At 33.7% G+C, this 15615-nt stretch overlaps 1 protein-coding gene across 2 annotated transcripts; it reads left to right on the forward strand.

The window, feature by feature from the left end:
- The first annotated feature begins 7885 nt into the window (after nucleotides 1–7885).
- On the forward strand, nucleotides 7886–14171 carry LOC113730583 (uncharacterized). 2 transcript variants are annotated; one of them, XM_027255347.2, is made up of 5 exons: nucleotides 7886–8058; nucleotides 9177–9551; nucleotides 9661–11656; nucleotides 11767–11973; nucleotides 13639–14171. In XM_027255347.2, the coding sequence occupies exons 2-5, from the start codon at nucleotides 9244–9246 to the stop codon at nucleotides 13951–13953; spliced, it is 2826 nt and encodes a 941-aa protein (XP_027111148.1). In that variant the 5' UTR covers nucleotides 7886–8058; nucleotides 9177–9243; the 3' UTR covers nucleotides 13954–14171. The 2 variants fall into 2 exon arrangements, with proteins under 2 accessions (XP_027111148.1, XP_027111150.1); XM_027255349.2 differs by lacking the exon at nucleotides 7886–8058 and adding an exon at nucleotides 8827–8915.
- The last annotated feature ends 1444 nt before the right edge of the window (nucleotides 14172–15615 follow it).

Raw genomic sequence — 15615 nt, forward strand, 5'->3', positions numbered from 1 at the left:
GTACACTTGTGCTTCACCTGTGATTTTGGGCTTGCAAAGTGGAGATTGCTACCTTCAAGTCTGACAATTATTCCCCATGGACATTTGGCCCATTTGGTGTGAACGCAATGGACAAAATATGTGGGGCTACATCATGGTATCCCTTTGCTTTAGTTGTCTGACATATCCTATTCGGCACTTGAGTTTTTGAATTTTTTTTTTTTTTTTTTGGTAAAAATCACCCATCTACAATAATATCTATTTAGGGTTGCAAACAAGTCGAGTGAATTGAACTTTAGACTAATTGAACCGAATCTCGACTTAATTTTATCAAACTCGAATTCGAGTTCGAGTTTGACGAACTGCCAATTTAAAGCTCGAGCTCGAAAAAATAAAAAATAATTATTTTTATTTTTTAAAAAAAATAAATAATATAATATTTTTTCTTAATAAATAATAAAATATTAGGGATATATATGTAATTTTACTATTAAAATAAAAAATAAATATATCTATATACTCGAGCTCGCGAGCTAACGATCTTAATATTTTGAACTCGATATTTTGACCAACTCGAGTTCGACTCAAACTGCTCGCAAGCGGTTCGGTGAGTTTGCAAACCTATTTATACTATATATAAAACTTAAGGAAGGGATTTGGGATTAATATTGGGGTTAACATTTATCGTCACATTATAAATTTACTTTTTTGCTCTTATAAAAACTAGTTTTTATTTTAACTACCTATAACTATCCATTACTATTTTTACTTTTAACTATTTAAGTATATGTTTTCAACATAACTACTAATATAAAATTATTTTATGAAAATTATTTAAAAGATTAGAGTTTGTTTCAGTAATAAAAATTTTATTTAAAATATATGACCATAAATATTATGTAATTTTGAGCACTAGTTCTAATAAAGTATTTGGACTCGTATAAATTAGGTATTTTGAAACATTTTTTTTAGAATTTTACAGTAGATGTATTTGTATGTTATGTTTTGGATTAACCTTCTATACACTAACAACGTATATGCTATTACGGTTGGATACATGATATGTATATAGAATTGAGATTTCAAATTTAAATTCAAATTATGTGTCATGTATTAAATGATGATAGTGTATACACTATCAATATTTATAATATTAACACTTATATTGTTTAGTGTTTTTAAAATTTTAATTTTTTTGGGCCTTCTTAAAAATTTTAAAGAGTATTTTTCTCCCGTCAACCTCCCACTAGGCCCTTTTCAAACCACCTCTTCCCCACCGCCACCTTCTCCTCGCAAATAAAGGGGAAAAGGAAGGGAAGGGAATGGAGTAGAGGAGAAGGGAAGGAAAAAGAGGAAAAAGGAGGAGGAGCTAAGGGAAAAAAAAAAAAGAAGAGAGAAAGAGGTGACAGACGATAAATGGTGGTGGGGGAGGTGGCTGCCATTTGGTGGAAGGAAGAGGATGGGGGAGGTTGGGAAATGGTGGTGGAGGGAAAGAATGTCAAAATGTGTTGAAGGAAGGTTGGCTATTTTTTCAAGTTATTTTTTTTGTTTTTTATTTATAACGTTTGGTTTGTGTATGAGATGTATTTGGAGCATTTTTTGGATCTATTACTTGTATTTGAAAAATTAGTAGTCTTTTGTGAGAAACTCCCCTCCCTACCAAGATTTAAGTTTTAAAAAAATCACACCAAAAAAAATACCCTCCCCTCCCATTCATCTCTAATAGCTAGTTTGAGAGGATGGAAATGAAAAGAAAAGAAGAGAAATGGTAAGTTAGAAAAGAAAAGAAAGGATCAAAGTTTCTATCTAAGTTGTTTGAGAGTTTTAAAAAAGAAAAGAGAGTGAGTAATTTTCTTTCGTTTGGGAGTTGAATGCAAAGGAAAGGAAAAGATACTTAAACAAATTATTTTACAAATATGCCCTTTCTATAAACAAATGTGAGAGGGATTCATCGGGTATTAAAATGTTTTGTATAGAATTTTAAGGGTAATTTGGTCATATTAAAAATTTTACTTAAAAATCTGTCCGTTCCTTCCCTTTCCGCCCAACATTGGGCGGAAAGTTTTCCAAAAGATGGAGGGCGGTGGAATCTTTCCTATTTTTTTCTTTTCCTTCTCATTTTAACTCCAAAACAATGGAAAAACTTTCTTATCCCTTCAAAGCCTTTCTTTCCTTTTCATTTCCATCCTCCCAAACTAGCTATAAGGGTGTGATAGTAGCGGAGGTTGGTGTGACGAGAGTAAATGACACATGCAAGATAGTAAGAGTAGATTGCCCATGGAGGGCGCAAAAGAAGGGGGTGCATTTGATCACTTTGGTTTGAAAGTCTGATTAGAAAGGACTAAATATCTAATTAGAATGGATTAAATAGCATACGAGTGAGGGATTTAACTAATTCAAATATCCGATCGAATTTAGGTTTTAAAACCACGGTTTCACAAACCTTGGTTATTTTCATTTTAAAGTCAAGCCCCCGAATTAATCTAATCTGGCATTGTTAATAAAAGATTGCGTTGTCGATGAAACTTGGTATAAGGTAGTAATAGAGGCGAACAAAAATCCCTTGGAAGTTTGTCAAGGGAGATTCAACTCTTCCATAAGTTTAGAATATTTAACTTGCTTCAGCTTCAAAACGTGCCCAAAGCTTGAAACTCCTTAAATCTCGATGTATATGTATATATATATATATATATATATATATAAATAAAGCATCAGTCATGAGTTTGTTGTTAAAAAAATCTGTAATCTCATCTTCTACACCGCATACGGTAACACACTCATAACTAGAGCAAAACTTTTAAAAGTCATCAATGACTTCATCTTTTTGTTTTTAAAAAAAATGCACTCTCATTATTTTTAGAGTAAATTTTATATATATTGACAATATACATTGTCACCGTTGGATTCATGATATATGTGCAAAAGTTAAATTTTAAATTCAAATTTTACATATTTGTCATTCATTCAACGTTAACATTGTATACATTGTCAGTATAAGAAAAATTAATCCTTATTTTTAATATACACATACTTCTCACTAATTTAATCATGGTCACCTTAAACCTATGTGGATATGTTTAAACAAACTTTTGTTTTTCTTCCTCTTACTCTTCCTATTCATTTATCCCTTTTAACCTTAATTTCTATTGATCTTTTCTATTCTTTTTTTTCAATTAGTTTTGTCTACCTAGTAGTTCATGTCAATGTGCATATATCTCAAAGTCATCCATTGCCTTGACCGATGGAACTTAATCTATAAAGATTTTTTTAGTAGTTGCACACCTATATTACACTTAAATTTTCATGTGAATGTACATATTAGTAATATTTACTATGTTCCTCTATTTAGACACTATTTAAATTAATTATATTAAAAAAAATAAATACTCTTAACAAGTTGCCATTGGGTCCCACTTAGCCAATCCCATTTTAAAATCACAGTGGTTTTGAAACAATAATATTAAACTTGAAAAAAAAAAGTTTATCAAGACATACATTGTGCAAAGGAAAATAGTGAAATATTAGACTACTGCATGTAACAAGTTTTTATATGGAGTGTTTGGATACAAAACTTATCCCAAATAATATTTCGCTTGTATCATAAACACATTTTCCAACTCACCTTTTTATATTCCCAACCACCTTTTTATCTCACATACATCATATCACAAAAAGTGCTACAGTAATTATTTCAAATAATACCCTATCCAAACAATTATTATTATTATTATTATTCCTATATTTTTCTAAAATCAAGTGATCTTGGGTTTCCAAACATGAATGTGTCCAAAAGGCTCTGCTGTCGTTGTTGGAGTTATTGTCGTCCAATAAAAGTGAATTTAAGAAAAATCAGAATACAGCAGTTCTGTATTTCTCGAAATTCTTTTTGTTCTGGTTCATTGTTGCGGCCTGCAACACCAGATGCAGCCGTGCAATCATGGATCATGAGTGGGCTCTGGGCTGGGCGTGCTGGAGATCAAAATTTCACCAAATACATCAAATAAATCATCAATTAAGATGGCGGTGGCACGAAGAGACGTTTCACGCCGAGAAATAACCAATTATTATTATTAGAGGTATCTTCGAGTCTCAGCCTCATTATGGAAAAGGAAAAGTCCTCAGAATTATTCAATTCCAGTGAGTGAATGCATGCATCATTATGCCACATAAAGACGAACAACCAGAGGTGCTTACGATTGTTTGTCAGTAGACGGTGTCAAGTTTTAATATATTTAGCTTCTTCAACATCAAGGGTTACTATTTTCCTCAGTATTTAATTAACGTAGATAGATTTATGCTTCCCGGAACAGATGCTTGGCTTGGGAAATATATTCATGGAGAAAAGTTTCATGCATTAATGTGGCAAACTAAGAGCCGAGGAGGTAATCAGACATAAAAAAAAAAAAATTAGTGAGGCTCTTCATTTTTTAATTTTTATTTTCATGGGCAACGTGTAGAATCGTTATTAATTTAGGATGCTTGGTAAAACTGAATTCTGAAAATTCAAATTTGAATTCGCTCTGAATCTGATACATTTGAGTGTATATCACATTATAAGTAAATAGCTTATCGCTTATACGTGGAACAAGTTTTATCTAAAAAAATTTATAATTAATTCAGATGGTCTTTTTTTTTTTTTATCAAATATATCTAAATATACATGTTAAACTAAAGTGTTGAATTGGATCATCAAACAGAGTTTTAGTCTACGTACATGATTTGTGGCTCTATTCATACATTCTAGTGGTCTTGCAACTGGTTTAAAAAAATAACAAGTAAAAAAAAAAAAAAATCCAAGCCTCGTTTATACCACATGATTTTTTGTTCATCTTGTTAAGAGTAAAAGCGTGAGATATTGATATCGCGATTCTTGGTCTAATATCTACTCTCTTAAGATGAAGCTTTCATTGTCAAATCTTCCCCAATAACTACGACCCCTTGGTCGTTGAACACACGTTTATTTGCGATTTTACATATTCATTAACAGTGAACTCCGGTTTCCATTTTATCAAAAGGCAAACTAGGAATCAATTAGCTACATATATATATATATATAAAGACAATTTTAATAGAATGTCTTTTTGGCGGAATGTATGATAATCTTTTTGAGGAGGAAAAGAAAGTTGTCGAATCCAGGGGCACTGATACTTATAAATTAAACTCAAGGATAAAGCTCCTTTATCACAACAAACACGCTCCTCTCATTCCCAGCCTTCCTTTTTTTTGTAATTTTTAGATTCATTACTTGAGCGAGTAGGGTACACAACCTCTCTTAATTTTTTCTTTCCAGTCAATATTCCTTTCCTTTTAAAATTAAAATAAGATAATTCTGGTTTAATACTTCTAAATCAACAATTTCAAAACACACAAAAAAAAAATAGCACGATAATCCTAGCTGGCTCCAACGAAATCATGAATTTCATCCCTCACCAAAAAAACAAACGGTTTGTCTAACGGATACTCGTTAAGATATATTTCATATTTTGTTTTTAAATATAAGATTAATTTAAAAAGTAAATAAATATAAGGAATAGTAGACAAGATTAAATAAAAAATATATATAAATGCAAGAGAGAATAATAATTGTTAGTATGTGTATATATATATGATATGTTAGGTAAATATTAAATGTATTACCAAGTGCTCTAAAGGCACCCATTAATAAAGAACCCAAAAACAAATTATGTATACAATAAAGAGTAAATCTTATATATATACTGACAATGCATATACTATTACCGTTGAATTCATGACACATATACATAAATTAAATTTTAAATTCAAATTTTATATGATTGTTATTCGTCTAATGCTGACAGTGTATATACTATTAATGTAAGAAAGATTAATCTACAAAATCATACAGTTGTTGCTTAAAAAGAAACTCCGGAGAAAAAGTGCAACCCACTTTGGGAGGGAGCGGCAGTCCAAGAGCGCATATACACTAGTAAGCAAATGAAACTTCTTTCCTTCGAAAAAGAAAAAAGGACAGATTGAACACTACTATGTAGTATCTTTTCATGCATGACATTATCCAGAAGGACTGCTTACTTTTCATATAAAGGCCGGGTCGGGTTTGTTTTGAACCAATTTTTTAGTTGAAAATGAAAAAGTAATTACTGAAAATATATGCTCGAACAGGAACATCTTTTTTTTCAAGTGTTAAATTGGAATACAAAACTGTTTTCTTGAGACAATACCAAAACTGGTTTCACTAATGCTTTGAGAATTGCTTTTCAATTTCAGCATTGATCTTAAGCGTTGAGAATACTAGAGTCCTTCAAGCTTCATATGCTTGCATTTTCATGACCATAAAATTGCAAATTAAGTGACCCTCCATGATGCATCATGCATCCTAAGACACCAGAGAATCCTTTTTTGTTTTTTTCAGATTGATTTATTTTTTTTAGGTGTAGGGTGGGTGGATTTGGCCTTTTTTGGTTGTGAAAGTAGCAGGCGAGAATCAGTACAAAGAGTAGAAATTTTACAGTTACACGTATACAACGCAAAAAATTATAAAAGAAACCCAATCGGAATAGATTTACTCACCAGCCTATTATGGAATAGATTTTGAAGCATGCTTGCATCTTTTTTCCTTTTTTAATTGTTTGTATTTTGGACATAGTTTTGTCAGAGTTGTCAGAATTGAAGGAAAGATTGTCAGGGTATATTTGCTCGGACAAAAGTCCAGAAGGTATTACACTACTGCAGGCTAAACCCCAAAAAATTTCAAGGCACTAAATCCTGAAAGCAAGGAAGAAACTTCGAAAGGACGAATTTGTACGATAAATCTTAGAAGCCTGCTTTAGCAAATTACTTGGGCATTTACCAGGAATTAATAGCAGCAAATGAAACCAAACATCCAAAAAGCATTCCTCTCAAACAAAAGCCAACAAAAACAACAAAGCAGCCAAAAAAATAATACTAATCATAACTCGTGGGAAAAGTGAAGAGTTCTATAAATTTGACCAGAATTTTTCTTCTTGGCTGGACATGAAGAAGCTTGCAACCACTATTAGACATTTTGATCTCATACCCTCAAGGTTATGTCAATGACAAATATTGACTGTTAAATGTCACATCAGATTTCTCCCAAAAAAAAAAAAAGATCCAAGATGATGGTTTTGAAATAAGACGTTCATATTAGTACTTGATTTACTTAAACAAGTCGTATTCTTCACACTGTATTTGGAACCCCGTTTGGATTGCATGTTCTTGAATCTTTTGTAGAAAAATTACTATAGTGATTTGATCTATGTAATGAAAAAAGATAATAGGAAAACGTGATCATGGAAAGCGACGCAATTTTCCAGCGGCAAAATGGCTGTCCAAACGGGGCACCAAATCTTCAATTAGTACTTGATTTACTGAATTCAATTATTGCCACAATTTCTAAGTGGGTTTGGATAGTAGATTATTTGAGATAGTTTTTTGAAAAGAATACTGTAGCACATATTTTGATGTGATGTATGCCAGATTAAAAAAAATCATTAGAAAATGCATTAATAATACAAAGAAATAAATTTTAGTATATAATTCACTGTCCAATACATTTCTGTATTTCCTATTTCACCATTGAAAATTATTGCACGAACGTTGAAACATCTATTAGGGAGTACAGAATTACTTAGAACTTTTTTATCACAGCAAAGAATTTCCCTCTTTTCTTTTTAGTATTTTTTTTTTTTGAAAAAATATCCTGTGCCGCACTATTATTGTACGGCTTACCCCACATAAAATGGAAAATGAAAAGGAAATAAAAGCGCTCCTCCAACTCCTCCTGTTCCGCCCGACAACGCGGCATCGAAATTTTAAAACTTTTTCTTTGGTCCAAAACACCCTTCACATTTGGCCAAATTCTTTAATCTCAGTATTACTATCGTCAAGCCACTGGAGCGACAACCATAACGCCAATCAGGAAAACGGCTTCGGAATTTCCCTTGGGTTGCTTTGCTCCGCCCCTCAACGGAATAAAGCTTTTGCGTCTAATACTTCTCCAAATTTCTACTGCCCAAAAAAGTGGAAATTTCTTTTAATTCTGTTTCGCCGGCCACATTACTCTGTCAACTCTTTGATTCAGTAATAATTCTTTCTTTCTTGCTTCCTTCTATAAATACTCGTTACTTTCTGGTTGTTCATCTGTTCTTTTTGGTGGGTTTTGTTCTTTATTATCTGGGTTACTTGATTATTTTTCTTCTTTTTGACATTTGAGGATGCGATTGGTTTTGGCAATCAATTGAAGTCTGAGTGGGACTCATATTTAGTTTAAAATTTTGAACCGAATTCTCTTGAGAAGATTGTTGATGCTTTTTTGGGAGAAAAGCAAATTATTTGAAGTGTTGCTGTGCTGGCCTTTCTGGGTTTTCCATTTTAGGAGTTTTCTATTAGTATAGCCCGAGAATTGGGCTCTTTAACGGTCATTTTCATTGAGATATTGTTTACTGGAAGTGTAAGTAGAAAATGAGAGCAGAATGTGATTTTTTGTTTCTTTAAATCTTCAATGTATTCTACTTCTTGTTGCATTCACAGAGCATAAAGTTAGAATGTTTGAGACGAGTAGAGATTGAATTGTTTTCTTTTTCTGCATTTTTATAATTCTTGCCTTCTTGAAAACCGTAAGTTTCTAGTAACGGAAATTTTTAGATGGGTTTTTCTTCCTGATTTTTTTAAATTCTGACGGTAATAATTGACATTCGCATTTTCTTTTTAGCTAGGGCATTTTTTTTTTAGAAAAAAGGTTTAATGTTGATTAGGACCCTTGACAGGGTGATATGTATAAAGGGTTTGAAGAAAGAGAGTGGGGTTAGTGTGGTCTTTTAAACAAGGAGCTAAGCTCCATTGCAATCAGTGCTTCTGACACTCATGTTTATCTAATTATGAATCAGAAAGCACATTGATTGATTCTCTTTTGGGGGTTCTCATGATTTCTGCTCTAGGTAAAGAGGGTTATCAAAATGAATGCCATAATTTCATTACTTTTCTGAAGCCAATGGTGGGAATTATATAAACCAAAATGTTCTTGTATTACATTTCCGTGTTCCACGGATCACGTTTTTCTTTTCCCCCTTCATTTTTTTAAATAGTCAATGTTTCTTAGCATAATCCCTAGCAGTTTTCTACTTGATTTATGATTCTGATGCTGCCTTTTGCTTTCCTCTATGAATTTCTCACTATTGGTAATCTCTATGTTTGAATAGGGTGTCTGATACTTCAAAAGTTTCTATGTGGGAGTTCTGAAAGTAGAGATAAATTGAGGGCACAGAGATGAAGAAACTCTTCTTTTTCAGATCATCTTCATCTAATGGTGGTACTAATCAAGTTTCACCAAAATCAGCTCATAAGCAAGTCTATTGGGATAAACAAGCAGATGGGAATGACAAATGCAGGAATAAAAAGCAAACCACTGAAAACTGTGCTGCTAGTAGCACACCATTTCTTAGAAGAAGCCGTTCATCATCATCTGCAGCCATCTTTGATGGTGCGGCTATCCGAAGTACTGGAATTGATCAAATAGGGTCTCCATGTAGTACTAGTAATGGGTCAGTCAAGCAATTTGGTCGCCATTCATCTCGGTAGGCGCTGAATTATAAAATTGTCTTTTGATGTTGCCATCTGTTGGCATACTATTTATTCTGTTAATATGAAAATATGTTATTTGACAATAGCTTATCCCTTTTGTAGTCGCACTCTGACTCCTGAGAGGCAACATCGGACAAAGTTCTTTGAAAGTGGCACTGTTCAAAATGGACACAGAGTCGAGAAGCGTGGTTGTGTTCCTTCTTCTGGGCTGCAATATGATTCATCAGAATGTTCCTCTTACAGTTCGAGTAATGTTTCAAATGGAGTATTGGACCGTTATATTGATGGGGAAGAACAGCTGGAACAGAGCTCATTGCAGGGTAAGTTTTCCATGAGAAATCATATTGAAAATGTAAATGACTTGAGAAAGCAAGCCCCAGTAGTTCAGCATCATGCCTCTGTTTCTCCAACCAATGATAGGACGCGAAAACCTAAATCTCAATCTTTTAGAGAAATTGATGTAGCACAGCTTCATCTTTCATCAAGGGATTGGGTGGAGAATGGCTTTGGCAATGAATCTCCTAGGAAACTGGCTAAACATGTGGTTGAGAGACTTTCCCAGGCAAAGTTTTTTCCCAAGAAAAGTTCAAAAGAATTAGATTCTGACGTTCCAATCACAGTTGAAGACATCTATAGTGGATCCTTAACTAGAAGTCCTAGTGGAGATTCTGATGGAGTTCCTCCAAAAACTTGTACACTCAATGATGTTAATGGAGCTTCTGATGGATATGCTTGTGAAGGAACCTCAGGTTTTACCGGTAGAAAATGCTTCTTTGCTGACAGCTGTGAATTCTCAAATAACATTGTGTCAGGAGAAGATGCAGATTTCAAGTTAGTTAGCAAGTTTAAGGAAGCTGAGGATCAGGCCATGTTTCTTTCAGAAGAGCTTGAACAAGAGAATTTTCTTCAGCACACTGAGCTTAGTCTGCCATCGTTGGTTCAGACAATTAGAGGCTTGAGTGTTGAAAGGGTAAACATGGCTTACAATGTTTCATCTATTCTGAAGGATTGGATTGCTGATAGGGCTTCTCTGAAGGAAGAACTTAAAGAAGTTAGGTCAGAATTGGATTCAAAGACTCGGAGATTGGAGAAGGAAAAGAATGAGTTGCAATCAGCTCTGGAGAAAGAGTTAGACAGAAGGTCAGGTGAGTGGTCTCTTAAACTGGAGAAATACCAGGCAGAAGAACATAGACTTCGTGAGAGGGTAAGGGAGCTTGCAGAGCAGAATGTCTCCCTGCAGAGGGAGGTCTCTTCTTTTTGTGAGAAGGAAACTTGTATAAAAAGCAAGATGACACATTCTGAGAAGCAGGTTGAGGACCTGACTACAAAAGTCAAGGAATTGAGAGAAGAAAAGCAAAACCTGCAGAAAATTTTGTCTGAGCTGCAAGAGAAGTATAGTGCATCTGAAGAGGGTAGAGATTGCATGCAAAGAAACTATGAGGAGAAGGTGAAAGAATGCAAGGACTTGCACAGGTCTATTACTAGATTACAGAGGACGTGTAGTGAACAGGAAAAAACAATTGAGGGATTACGTGGACTTGGTGAGGAAATTCAGAAGAAGAATTTTGTGGAGAACATTGATAAGCAGCTAGGGAAACTGCAAATGGAACAAATAAGGTTGACGGGGCTGGAGCATGCATTGAGGAAGGAGGTGGAGTCTTGCAGGCTTGAAATTGATTCTCTTCGTCATGAAAATATAAACCTACTACATCGTTTAAAAGATGCTGGAAAGGAGGGTGGTTTTTCAACGTTTAAGCTAGATCAGGAATTGTGGAATCGTATTTGCTGCCTGCAGAACCAAGGGCTTTCTTTCCTTGCGGACAGTGCCCAGCTGTGCAATAAATTACTTGAGTACATGAAGTCAAATGCAAATCAGTTTACTAAAGCTGGGTTAGGCGTTGAAGACACTGGCTTAAGTAGCCAATTTATCATTGAATGTGAGGTGAAGCTCCAGGGTTTTAACAGAGGAATTGAAAACTTAACAAAGAGTTTGTCTGTTGTCTCCACTGTGTTGCATGAAAAGTCTCAGCCAGTCTCTTTGGAATCTCAGTGCCCTGTTTTAGGGGTTGACACATGTCACAGCAATAAAAAATCAGAGGTATTTGGTCTTGACATATGTTATTTTGCTTGTAAATTTTCATGTAGATGTTTCACTCACTTACGTTCTATGACCCTGTTCTCTCTTAACATTCTGTTTCAATCGTAAAGGATATAATACAATCAGAGCTCAAAGCTGAAACTTTACTAACAACTTTGTTACGGGAGAAGCTTTATTCCAAAGAGCTGGACATTGAGCAACTTCAAGCTGAATTGGCAGCTGCTGTTAGAGGGAATGATATTCTTAAAGCTGAAGTGCAAAATGCACTGGATACCCTCTCTTGCTTAACTCACAAGACGAAAGACCTTGAACTTCAGGTAAACGTACAACCTTACTATTTGGCATGCTTGTGTTTATAGCAATTTGATTTGACTGGATTACATTGCAATGTGCACCATAAATTACATGAGTGACAAATTTTGTTAACAACTCTCCACATTCTCTATTCTGATTTTGTACTTTCCATGGAAGGTATTGATTGTGGTCTTATCAAAAAGAAAAATGCGTGGCTCAAAGTCACAATGAATGAATATGCATAGAGCTGAATAATCCTTTTGCTAAGCCTATTTATTCACAAAATATCTTGTTTATCTCGTGCATATTTCTTTTCTTATGTTGCAGTTTGTAATTACAAAGGATCATGGATTTCATAACTGTTAACTCATTTAAGTCTGCAATGCATCTTGGTTATTCCAAATGGTTAAGAAGATTGTGTCTAGAATTGAGAATGAGGGAAGCGATTTGAGGTTTAAATTTGATCTTTTACTAGCGGTTTAATTTATGGTGCATATTCCAAGAGATACTTGAGAATCAGCTTTAGTGCTAAATTTCGTCACTCATGTAATTTGTGATGCATATTCCAAGGTGATCTAATCAAATTAATCAGAGTAGACCTCAAACTTCAGGAAATCCTGCAACCTTACTGTTTGGCATGCTTGCGTTTATGGCAATTTAATTTGACTGGATTACCTTGGAATGTGCGCATTAAATTGCATAAGGTTAAGCATATACTAGTCGTGTAGCAGTCAAATCAACTGAAATGAAAATAAATTAACTAGTTTCGTTGGATAAAACATATAACTCACTGAGGAGTTCGAACTTTTATTAAGTTTTTAACACTAAAGCTGGTTATTATCTTGGTGCTTATGCTTAATCTGTTAATTTGTGAAAATCCATTGTGTATTTACCAATTTGTTATCACTCTGAAGTATCTTGCATGGAATTTTTGCAACCCAATGAAAAGGTTTTCGTTTTACATACTGTTTTGCAACTTAACTGGCATCTTTCTGCTTATTGGCGCTACATTGTTAGAATTATTTAGTTTCATACACTTCAACATTCTGTTTCAAGCATATGATTAACCACTTCTCAGTATTCTTATGACTTGAAGTCTCACTACTCAATTAGCAAGCCTTTGTTCTGATGGAAGTTATGCAGCTCAATTGGCATATTACTTGTGCTCATGGCTGACATACTTTTGATGTAATCCATCTTTACGGTTGGCAATGTTCTATAAATGTCTGATCATTTTTGTATGCTAAGAAAAGAAAAAGGAACTGGCATTTTCTTCTCGCTTACCTTACCAGTATTAGGTATCTTACATTAATCCTTTTCAGTGGTAAGAATTGTTTCTGAAGTCAAGAATATAGTGATTGTCTGTCACCTGAGCTAATGGGGCTGCAACTACTTGTGGGATAATAACCTGATTAGACAGCTGACATTGCACAGATATGGTAGAAGCTGTAGTAGAGTACTTGTAAAAGATCTTTTCAAAGTTTTATAAATTGTCTATCATTTTTACGAGGAATGACTTTTGTAAATTGCATGAAGATGTATATTATAATTTGTCTAGAATATCTGATTTGGCTTTTTACTGATGTACTTTATGTAAAATGTGATAAATAAAAATTGTTTAGTTTTCTATGTTGTTATTACTATGATGTACCTTCTTGTTACCTGGCTTTACTACATCTTTCTGACAGATGATCAAGAAAGATGAGAATATCTATCAGCTTCAAAATGAATTGCAAGAATACACCAAGGAACTGACAATTGTTAAGGGAATTCTACCAAAAGTGTCTGAAGAGAGAGATTTGATGTGGGGGGAAGTTAAGCAGTATAGTGAGCAGAACATGTTGTTGAACCGCGAGATCAATATCTTGAAGAAAAAGATAGAGGGACTTGATGAAGACATACTGCTCAAAGAAGGTCAGATTTCAATATTGAAAGATGCCCTGGGCAAACCCTTTGACCTGCTGGCAAGCCCAGATTCGGCGCATAAATACTTGGTGAATTGAGGGATAAACGGTGAATTTGTCAGGATTGTTTAGTACTGTTCATATTTGTACAAATGTTTTTGTTGGTTGGTTTTTTTTTTTTTTAATTCTTTGGTTATTATTTCTTGAAAATGATGTTAAGTGCTGTAAGGTTTGCAATCAACCGTGCAGTTGATAGTGTTTTTGAGTTTTGCTAAGACGAGAAAATTAAAAACTTCTGCTATGGATTCATGGGTGAAGTTCTTTTCCCCTCCCTTAGATATACATATCTTTTCTGTATTTCTATATTTTTAAGTTAGCCTACGTCCCTCTGAAGGATACGTGCTGTAAAATTAATCTATTGACTTTTGAAGCGTATGTAGAAGAATAAGAATTTATCCTACATGCGTGCATTGCATGTCAAAGGTTTTCTAAGGGAAAGAAAATAAGAAGTAGAAAATGAATAAGCTAAAAAAAAAAAGTTGACAGTGTATACATTTTTATCATTGGATATGTGACATATAATCCAAATTTTGCATATGTGTCGTGTATCCAAGATATACACTGTTAGTATATATAAGATTTATTTTAAAAAAAAAGTGTAAAAGGGATAGTATTTGAATCATTGCAACGGCAGTCCAACAGGAGGGCATAGGATTGGAAATGCTAGATTCGAGGGGAACGGTAACAGGGTTCCGGGATTCTGTAATTACCAGTGTTAAATAATACATATCATAACAATAGGCATAATGCAGGTAATTTTGTCAATCATTGAAGCTGTGCTTACAATTAATTTGATCGATCTAATCTCTCAAATTAAATATAGTTGGGTCACTGATTGTACGATATAATTGCTCTGACAATTATAGAGAATCCAGTCCTATTATTGCAATGAAAATTGTAAATGTTTAAGTGGTTAGCTCAATGTTCTAAGCTCAGATGATGGTGGATTGGCGACAGTGGTGAACTCTATAATCTTCTGAGTAGGAGGTAAAATTTTGATAGGATTGGGGCAACCACAATAGGGTTAGTATTTTTATTTAAATCTAATATAAATTAAAATATAGGATTATATTCATGGAGAGTTCTCTAGTGCAATTTGGATCATAGATATGTAAAAAGAAATATCACTCCTTAGATGATTTTAGAAGTTTATATTATTGAATGATGTGACGAGAGTTTATTGGATTACAATCATGAGTATAGCCTTATATTCACATGATTGTATTTATGCATTGTATTAGTGTAAGGTTGCAAATAAGTCAAATCAAGTTGAGCTTGAGAGAGAGATGGATTGGATGATACGAAAAGAGAGTGTAAATGAAAAGTTTCGAGTTCAAAATGTCCCACTTATATTAAAATGAAAAATGTTGAGTTTTGGCCTTATCGAGCTGTGCTCGACTTAATTTAATTTTAGAAACTTGAATCAGAACGCTAGTTCCACCATGGTCAAGTTCAAGTTCAAATAAAAATGTGAAAAATATTTTATTTTTAAAAATGGATAAAATAAATATTTCATCCCAATAAATAATAAAAATAAAAAAGAGTGCATGTATTTTCACACTAAAAATATAAATATGAGCTCAATCGATTTGATAAGCCAACGAGGCGAGTATTTAACTTGACTAGCTAGCCTAAGGGTGTGCATTCGGTACAAATTCAGTTATTCGGTTATTTGAATTCGATTTTTTGGGTTATTTCACT

This window comes from Coffea arabica, chromosome 2e (genome assembly GCF_036785885.1).
Source record: "Coffea arabica cultivar ET-39 chromosome 2e, Coffea Arabica ET-39 HiFi, whole genome shotgun sequence".
NCBI lineage: Eukaryota > Viridiplantae > Streptophyta > Magnoliopsida > Gentianales > Rubiaceae > Coffea > Coffea arabica.

What these genes read in the sequence shown, in the direction of transcription:
- LOC113730583 (XM_027255347.2), top strand. Translation starts at nt 9,244, where the DNA reads ATGAAGAAACTCTTCTTTTTCAGATCATCTTCATCTAATGGTGGTACT. An exon ending in ACAGCAATAAAAAATCAGAG is followed by an intron (nt 11,657 to 11,766) that starts GTATTTGGTCTT and finishes TCAATCGTAAAG; the next exon opens with GATATAATACAATCAGAGCT. An exon ending in CGAAAGACCTTGAACTTCAG is followed by an intron (nt 11,974 to 13,638) that starts GTAAACGTACAA and finishes TCTTTCTGACAG; the next exon opens with ATGATCAAGAAAGATGAGAA.